This window comes from Limulus polyphemus, unplaced genomic scaffold, assembly GCF_000517525.1.
Source record: "Limulus polyphemus unplaced genomic scaffold, Limulus_polyphemus-2.1.2 Scaffold5138, whole genome shotgun sequence".
NCBI classification, from domain to species: Eukaryota; Metazoa; Arthropoda; class Merostomata; order Xiphosura; family Limulidae; genus Limulus; species Limulus polyphemus.
Genome location: NW_013670748.1, coordinates 3,931 through 14,217, shown reverse-complemented (window position 1 = coordinate 14,217; position 10,287 = coordinate 3,931). Strand labels below are relative to the sequence as shown.

General features: G+C 31.8%; 1 protein-coding gene across 1 annotated transcript; it reads right to left on the bottom strand.

Moving 5' to 3' along the window:
* Positions 1-968: 968 nt before the first annotated feature.
* Positions 969-8,793, bottom strand: LOC106472175. Its single transcript, XM_013932805.2, has 6 exons — positions 8,714-8,793; positions 6,862-6,960; positions 5,828-5,854; positions 5,381-5,536; positions 1,307-1,358; positions 969-1,102 (listed from the first exon to the last, which is right to left on the bottom strand). Exons 1-5 carry the CDS (start codon positions 8,753-8,755, stop codon positions 1,335-1,337), a joined length of 348 nt encoding a protein of 115 aa, XP_013788259.1. The 5' UTR covers positions 8,756-8,793; the 3' UTR covers positions 969-1,102; positions 1,307-1,334.
* Between the last annotated feature and the right edge of the window lie 1,494 nt (positions 8,794-10,287).

Sequence of the window (10,287 nt, the reverse complement as noted above, 5' to 3'; positions counted from 1 at the left end):
ATGTAAACAAAGTAAAGTATTTAAAAATGTGTTGTATAAGTTCACATGGTATGTGTATGTTTATATAACAATCAATCTTTTGGAAAACTTATTTTAAATCAATATATCATCCAAACGTGTTTCATTTAAATGGACGATCAAAGTTCTTGAATAACAGAAATACGGTAATAATTAGATATTTTTTCTGGGTATGTTAAGTATCCTACGGCGCCCTCTTTTGTGAGATTGTATCTTCAAGTGCATACCAAATATACAATTAATATGTATATGTCTAGCGTTACATGTAGGAGAAACCTTCATATTACAATTAAAAGCGAGTTGTATTGTTATTCTGATAATTAGGTGTTTAACATCTGGTCACAAAGTTTGCTCTTTTAGTTTTGCTTTTATGTGAATAGATTTGTTTGTTACAGTTTACTTAATCTAAAGTCTTTCAGGAACACTTGTACTATGGAGGCTGCTGATTCTTGATTAACAGACTTACTGTAACTACTGATCAAAGTGTATCCTGTTTTTAACGTAACAATTAAATTACGATTATTGCATTCCAGCTTATTGTAAACACGGTTTTTTAATAAAACAACCCAAGAATGGCTGGATGATGCTGACGTACAAACTTTATATTCACGAACGTCTTCTTCTGCTTTCTCCACATCTCAATACTAACATTGTTACAAGTTTCCTTGAAGTTTTATTGTTATTATTCGTTCTTTGAAAACTGGCTCAAATACATTAATTTAATTTTAAGAATTTTAAACAATGCAACGTGAAAACAAAAACATCAAGGGATAGTATCCCCATCTCTCGAGTGCAACATAAAACAATTAATCAATTCTTTGAATATATAAGGTACTAATATCAGTTAAACAAGTCACACAGAAACTGACAACAGTTAAGATGCTGAAATCATTTATTCAATAATTAAAAAGATAAACAAAATGTGAGAAAAAAACCAAAACCTCGGATTAATAATATTAAAATTAGGAAAAAATAACAAGTTTTTTCTTGATTAATTTTTTGCTCATTAAAAAAAAAGAATTTAACAGGAAAACTGGAACTTTTTGTTTCCTGGAAAAGGGACGATCCTATTCATCCCGCTAACCTGGAAATACAGAGAATGAAAAAAATAACTCCAATTAATCGCCGGTCAATGGTAGTTTAATTTAAATTAAATGAGTTTGAATTTTGGACATTGTGTATATAGAACACTTTAGTGTTTTACTCTAATAAGTTCCGAAACGTTCGTTAACCACAGAATAAAACAACAATATAATTATAAGATCTGAATTATACAATCGGTTCTTACCATCGGTCTTGAAGCCAGAGTTAACGGTTCATGGATTCTGGGTTAAACAGCTCTGTATTTAAAAAACAAAAAAATATAATGTTCAAAGATTTTGCTAAAAGAAAGTTAAAATCTCTTGTAGAAACAAAAAATCAAAATAATGAATACGTACATATAGAAATTACAGATACATTGTTATGACAAGTGTAGGCGTTACATAAAAAGCAACAACAAATGTATACATTTTTATATTGATATGTCAAATGTTAAATTATTGTAGATACAAGACTATATTGTCTATCTGCTATATCCATCGCGGGAAATCAAAACGCGGATTTTAGCGTTCAAATTCCGTAAACTTACCGCTGTTCCACTGGGATACCTCTATGGCTACAAGACACTATAATTTTCGTACTAGAAATAAATGATCTTATATTACTAAATTTGTTATTTTTCTTCGATTGGACACTCAACGTTTCGCTTCACAGCTTCTTCACGAACGTTTCACTAAAACACAAATCGTAACTGTAAATCGTACAAAGCTTCTAAAGGTTTGAATAATAACTTCTAATCGAATCTATAGCGTGTATTTCTACAGCGTGTGTTTGACTCGCTGATTTCCCTTGAACAAACGTTTGACACGCTGGTTTCCCTTGAACAAACGTTTGACACGCTGGTTTCCCAAACTCAACCTCTACTACAACAATCAACATTGAAACTGATAACATTATTGTAGATATTAATTCCATTTCTGAAATAAACACCCGTTTGGTACCAAAAAGCGACAAGCTCGCCTACTAAAGATATTGAAACAAAAATCATGACTCTGAGGAAAAAGATCAGGAACGTTTTAGAAGGACATATAAATCATCAAGCTAAGCCTAACTTAATCCCCAAGAAAAATTAGCCCTTAAAGAAACTTTAAAAAAAGATAACAACATCATCAAAGAATTTGACAAATGTAAAGATTTTGTAGTTATCAGCAGGAACATTTTCAAACAAAAAATAATTTAGATCCCACCAAAAAAACAAAAAAAAAAAGATTGAACGAAAGTTAAATAAACTCTCTCTGAACTTACAAGATCAAGTAACCTCCATAAGAAGCTTCTAGATAGACTTTGAAACTTTTGGTTTACCAAAAGAACACAAATCGGATATGCCATTTAAACCTATTGTCTCAACATATGGCAGTTCCGCTGAAAGTCTGCCTTAGCTTATTCATACAGTTTTAGTTCCCTTACTAAATTACATTCCAGTACACTTCAATAATACACGAGACCTGCTATCGTGAATCAAGGATGTACCTCACCTAGTGATCAATACAATAATACTCTTTACATTGGACGTCGTAGCTCTCTACCCATCTATACAAACAGAAGATGGTGTCAAACCAGTGTGTGAATTAATGTCGAATCACAGAAACAATTTGGGACGTACGGACTGACAATAGACAGAGAAATCTTACACTTCATCCTTCACTATGGTTATTTTCGTTTTGACAACAAACTGTATCTCCAACTCGGTGTCTCAATGGGTAATAGAGTCGCTGTTATTTATGCCGTAATATTTATGCACGGTTTTGAAACAACTGCACTTGAGAAGTGGTGTCAAGATACCAACACCGTCTCTGACGTCTGGCTTATATACATCGATGACGTGTTTACACTACGGAACCACGGACTTCCTTCTTTAATTCAATTTTTAGACTTTCTAAATTCCATAGACCCCAAAATCCAATTCACCCTAAATCATTCGCATGACAAGAGGACCATAGATGTTCTTGACGTTACCTTAAGGATCGACAATGACAATAATATACAATCTACCTGAAAAAAACACACGAAAAACACAGATAAACAAGGTGGAAAAAAGACAATTTTCCAGAGTAGCACAAAAAAAGATCACTTTTATGTTACTTCCAATTGACGAAGCTATCTCCAAGAAAATAAAAACTATAACCACGCAATTTTAACTGCCGATTAAAGTTATAGAACAGCCAGTTCCAACCCTAAAAAGTCAGCTTTCAAAATCTGACTACACTATCCTACAACTTAATGGAGCCAACTGTCTTACAAAAACGTGTTTGCAATATTAAAATGGTTGTCTTGTCTCCAATGTTGTTTACAGCTTACATATAACATCTGTCATCATACGTACTTAGGAGAAACCGAAAGAACCCTACATAGAACATACTGACGCTCTTTGTAAACAACAACATGAAAGAAACACAGTTACAGATCATTTTTTAACTAATCATGGACAAGTAACAGCTGACTTGAAACCATCATTCTCAGTACAAATCCTCACTAAGTACACTGACAGAAAATTCAAAAAAGCTCTTCTCATCGAACAAGTACGTCCACGGATGAATAGGGACAAAGGCTGACACCTATAATTATAATTATTACATTTTTTATCCTATCTTTTTGTTATTTCAATCCATAACTTTGATATAACTTTTGTTTATTACAGATATCAGTTAATTTTTGTCAACAATAAGTTTTACTACTTGATACACCAAACGCACGTTGTACAAATGCAAGTATATAAGTTCGATTAGAATTTATTAATACAAAACATTGAGGCTTTTTTTTATTAAATATTTTCTATAAACCAATATGCACTACAAAAATTAAATAATTAATGAATTTGCTGAATCGGGCAATATTAATACATAAGTAACTTTAGTAGATCTTCAATTATCTTTATTCTAACACCTAATATTAACATTTTAACTGGTTTTAATTTTCATAATGATGTTAGCGTGAGACTGTCAATATAAAAATCAGGTTTTAGTTTCGAGATAAACAAACGCACTAGACTCATTTGTACAGGTTAAGTATCAATTAAACGAAAAGCAGTTTGTTACATATAATTAACATGATTTTTATAAGTTTTTGTATTTGAAATTCGAAATAATCTTTTATTATAAGTGACCCAGAAACTGAGTATTGAAATCATGTCGTCCTACATTAGCACATGCAAGGAAATATTCATTAGGTTTCAATACCTAAAGTATAATATCATTGACAGACGTCTGTTTGCTCTCGGTTAGTGACAAAAAAAGAGGATTCGTTTGTTTATTGTTAAGTACAAAACTACACAATGTGCTACCTGTGCTGTGACCACCACGGGTATCGAAGCCCGGTTTTCAGCGTTATAAACCTACAGACTCGCCGCCGAGCCACAGAGAGGGCAGGAGGATAGCCAAGACCAGTGACCAAACGAAATTATCAGCGTTAGTAATGAAGTACTATATTATTGAAATATATACAGAGAGAAAATATAGAACCTTTCCCACATAAATTTCAGTTCAACGGAGTCGAAATCAATTTTTCAAAGTAATTCAATGAAAAACTGCTTGAATACTAACTCTAATATTGATTATTGGTAACTAATTTTGCCAGTTCTTCTTATGGAGAACGGGAATAGCGTATTTTGACATCAGAAAATTTAATAACAAAACTCTGAATCATGTGACGATTGCTAGATATCATTTTTATGCAAGATATTGTCTAAATATGTAAATTTAATTGGATAATATGTTCTAAAATCACTTTAAAATAACAATTGTAAAGAATGGGGAGGATCATGATAAAGTTGTCAACTGTGTGCCTAAAGGATCAAATATTACATTTCCTTTTTATTTGAAGTTTGTTTGTTTGTTTTTAATTATGCACAAAGCTACACAAGGGCTATCTGTGCTCTGCCCACCACGGGTATCGAAACACGGTTTCTAGACATACCGCTCTGCCACTGGGGGGCACTTTTATTGGAAGAAAGGGAAAAGAAAATAAGAAACAATCAAATTAGACAAATATATAAAATAACAAAGAAAACCAACAAAATTATTTATAAAATAATCTGTTTATGTAAAATCTAATATTTGTTGTTAAAATGGGTAACATTTGTCGTGACTATTGGAGTTGATGCCGGTAATCTCCGTAAGATAAACACCCACTTGTTAACTATATATATAATATTTGTTGTTAAAATGGGTAACATTTGTCGTGACTATTGGAGTTGATGCCGGTAATCTCCGTAAGATAAACACCCACTTGTTAACTATATATATATTGAATGCGTTGAACTTACCACGAAAGTAGTCAGATTAACACCACCGTTAAATCTTCTTCTAAAATATCTATCGTGTCTCTTACGTCTTCCACCTCTTCCACGTCTTCCACCTCTTCCACGTCTTCTACCACCACCTCCAAATTCGTTGAAAAATGGAAACACTCCTGGAGGTACCTGTTGATTAAACGTTTGGAAATCATATTGTTTTCTAAGCTTTACTTGATACAAAAATATGTTAACATATTAGGAAAACGATTACATCTTTAAATGGAGCATGTAGTTTCATCCTGACATATTAACTTGAACTGTAAATGTCTCATATTAATTAGAACAAAGATTATCTTTTCAAATACAAACACAATCGAGTAATTTCTTTTATCCCATAGATTATCAAATATTATTACGAACTTTGTGTTAACATATCTTACTGCTTTATGTAACATAATAATAAACTAAAACACTTACCAACTCATTCCTTACACACGTATAAAACTGAAAGAAAAAACAATATAAAAGTCAGATTTGTTTTCAGAAAATTTCTCGTTGTCTTTTATTTTTAAACTGTTACATTCAAAAATATTTTCATAACTCTAGTTGTGTTGGTATGTAGTTTCAAACTATGATCAACAACAATATAATCATCGTATAACCTACGTTCATAAACCCCAGTTCTGAATTTACATAAAAGTTGAATACCCTCCAACTTTCTTTGGGAATGAAAGAATATAAAGGTGAGAGAGTCCAAGTTAAAACTACACCAGCATGCTTTTAAAACTTAAAACAAACTTCCACTGAGCAACACTTGCTATCATCCACCTAGATGGGCTGATATAAGTAAATCGAAACTATAATTCTCAGTTAGCTGCGGCGTGAGTTTTGTTAAGCATATTTTAACTTACACATTTTCATTTCAAAAGATAACAAACGTATTTCTTACAACTTGGGCCAATAGAAATAATTTGTACTGATACAAACTATAAACGAGGTTCGAAAAAAAACAGTATTATCTTCTTATCTTTATTGTTGTTTTATTAGTGCAAATCTTCATGATGGCCTATCTGCACTATGTTGACCGCGTGAAATCGAACCCCAGATTTTAGCCAAGTAAGTCCGCAAATATTCCGCTGTCCTACCGGGAGACCACTTATCGTAATAATAACATAATACAATATTGTGTTTTAAACTTATCGTAATAATAACATAATACAATATTGTGTTTTAAACTTCAAACTGAGAATTGTGTCACTCCAATTTCTTTAATCCAAAGTTACTACAGTATTTCCTGTTGAAGTGTGTTTCAACAATACTTGAAAACTGTCATCACAAACAATAAACAAACAGCGTATTATTAGAACACTTATTCAGAGAAGAGAAAGGTTTGAAAATATTTTGAGTAATATAATATGATTATATAATTAATTTAATATAATTAAAACAAAACTGGTAATGTTTGGACAAACACTGACTTGAAAATATTCTGTACGTATGTATAGATTTACCAGGAATTTGGTAACGAAGTTATTACAGATTTCGTCCAGAAACTCTATATCGGATAAACTCGGGGCAGTCTGGTTCTGGCATAGTTCTTTAGCGTTTCTCTGACGTATAAACAGAAACAAAAAGTGTTATAAACAACCAAAGGATGAATTTATTTATTATAGTTATTGCACTGAAAGAGATATAAAATAAAACTGCAAAAAATATCTGTGATATTTGATATTTTGTAAGAAAAATAAATAAATGTCGTATAATTGGAGAAATGGACATAGCTTTCCTTGATAAAACAGTTCTAGAATATTCTATATTTCACACTTATCTATTCAAATATATGTATATAAAATAATATAACAAACACAATTGTTTTATATTAAGTGTAAATAGTTTTTAGAATCGTGATAAACAATTAATTTAGAAAATATTTAAACGAATTTTTTACATTAGTAAAATATGTATAATCATTATCTATAATACCGTAATAATACAAGCTTCAAACCTGTCTTAATACGTGTTTCTCATTGTTAGCGTCAAACATTCATAAATAATGTTAAAATAATACATTTATACAACAACGATATTGAATTATTCGTCACTTGGTTTAACAATACACTGGTATAACCACAACAGAATCAGTGAAGTACTGGTATAGCAACTACAAATATGATATAGTACAAGAATAATCAACACATGCAAGTTACAGTACTAATATCATCACTACAGGCAAGTTACAATACAAATATCATCACTACAGGCAAGTTACAGTACTAATATAATCACTACAGGCAAGTTACAATACTAATATCATCACTACAGGCAAGTTACAGTACAAATATCATCACTACAAGCAAGTTACAATACAAATATCATCACTACAGGCAAGTTACAGTACTAATATCATCACTACAGGCAAGTTACAATACAAATATCATCACTACAGGCAAGTTACAGTACAAATATCATCACTACAGGCAAGTTACAGTACAAATATCATCACTACAGGCAAGTTACAGTACTAATATCATCACTACAGGCAAGTTACAGTACTAATATCATCACTACAGGCTAGTTACAGTACTAATATCATCACTGCAGGTAAGTTACAGTACTAGTATCATCACTACAGGTAAGTTACAGTATTAATATCATCACTGCATGCAAGTTACAGTACACATATCATCACTACAGGCAAGTTACAGTACTAATATCATCACTACAGGCAAGTTACAGTACAAATATCATCACTGCATGCAAGTTACAGTACTAATATCATCACTACAGGCAAGTTACAATACAAATGTTATCACTACAGGCAAGTTTCAGTACTAATATCATCACTACATGTAAGTTACAGTACTAATATCATCACTGCATGCAAGTTACAGTACAAATATCATCACTACAGGCAAGTTACAGTACAAATATCATCACTACAGGCAAGTTACAGTGCTAATATCATCACTACAGGCAAGTTACAGTGCTAATATCATCACTACAGGCAAGTTACAGTACAAATATCATCACTACAGGCAAGTTACAGTGCTAATATCATCACTACAGGCAAGTTACAGTGCTAATATCATCACTGCAGGCAAGTTACAGTACTAAAACTAATCTATTACTGCTAAATTAGGGACGGCCAGTGCAGATATTTCACTTGTAGCTTTGCGCAAAATTCAAAACAAACCAAATCAAACAATTTTTTCAAGATTGCACCTGACCCCAAACAAGGACCTAAATCCCGATGAAGCAGAATCAGCAAATCTACACGTGTCTAACACATTTCTAATATCATAATTGTCAGTCGGTTCCTTTACCACTTTGTTAAATAAATACAAATAGCAATGTTATACTCACCACTGTCACAGAAGAACTGTTCAGAACACATTCGTAACGCATCACTCTTGTTTCGTTAGCAACATTCTGATCTGAAACATAGTAAATTTTTAATTATACTTCTTATAAAACATTATTATTAGGCCTATTTTATTCTTAAACACTACATTCTTTATTTAGTCCTTTAGTGACTTTCAAGTATCAGAAGAATGTATGATAATAGTATTTCAAGCACACTTTATTCGCCATATCCATTACCGTTCACACCATAAGAATTGATGTTGTGACAAATGGTTTATATAGATAGAGTTCCGACCAGTACTGTGTTTGTTGTAAGTTTATATAGATAGAGTTCCGACCAGTACCGTGTTTGTTGTAAGTTTATATAGATAGAGTTCCGACCAGTACTGTGTTTGTTGTAAGTTTATATAGATAGAGTTCCGACCAGTACTGTGTTTGTTGTAGGTTTATATAGATAGAGTTCCGACCTGTACTGTGTTTGTTGTAAGTTTATATAGATAGAGTTCCGACCAGTACTGTGTTTGTTGTAAGTTTATATAGATAGAGTTCCGACCAGTACTGTGTTTGTTGTAGGTTTATATAGATAGAGTTCCGACCAGTACTGTGTTTGTTGTAAGTTTATATAGATAGAGTTCCGACCAGTACTGTGTTTGTTGTAAGTTTATATAGATAGAGTTCCGACCTGTACTGTGTTTGTTGTAAGTTTATATAGATAGAGTTCTGACCAGTACTGTGTTTGTTGTAACCCAGTCGGCTTAAAAAGCTTTGGATTGAGCGAAACGCGACGTCGGCAATAGATATAGCGATTATTTGTATGGTTGGAATACAATTAGTACATAATTTTGTAATTCTTGAAAATCCCTAAGGAACTAGATAAAGAATGTAGTGTCTAAAAATATAACAGGTCTAATATAAACGTCTTACGATAAGTATAGTTATAATCATGCTTCGCCATCTTGTAAAATACATTTACACCATGGCGTGATTTTTATTATGAAATGAATGAACTTTAACAAACGTTCCCAACACATCACATAAACATTAAATCTCAGGACATATTTCTACTCCGCTTCTTTTACTCAATTCGACTAAGTGGATTCTTTATCTGGAGTGCTTAATGTAAAACTAATATCACGAACATTTTAGACGTGAATATTTAGTCCTACCCAAGTCATGATAAAAACTATCTTTTCCAGTGTTCTCCGGTAATGAACGCCCAGTGAATATTTACAGAAATGTGTTATTAATTAATATAATAGAAAACAATAAAAAGAATTGTTGATGAATTGTTTAAAAATTAAGAATAATAGTTTGCCAACCGATAACGGTATGAAAGACAAATGTGAAATCATCGTAGGATTAACAACAAGAATAACAAATTGTGAAGATAACATCGATATTAATAACAAGAACTGTTAACTGTGAAGACAACATTGATATTAATAACAAGAACTGTAAACTGTGAAGACAACGTGGATATTAATAACAAGAACTGTTAACTGTGAAGACAACATCGTATTAATAACAAGAACTGTTAACTGTGAAGACAACATTGATATTAATAACAAGAACTG

Bases quoted from the DNA above. Each gene is read 5' to 3' on its own strand.
- LOC106472175 (XM_013932805.2), bottom strand. From the start codon at position 8,755: ATGCGTTACGAATGTGTTCTGAACAGTTCTTCTGTGACAGTG. The intron at 5,855-6,861 runs GTAAATCTATAC...TTTTTCTTTCAG, and splicing joins ACTTCGTTACCAAATTCCTG to TTTTATACGTGTGTAAGGAA. The intron at 5,537-5,827 runs GTAAGTGTTTTA...TTTAATCAACAG, and splicing joins CGTGTGTAAGGAATGAGTTG to GTACCTCCAGGAGTGTTTCC.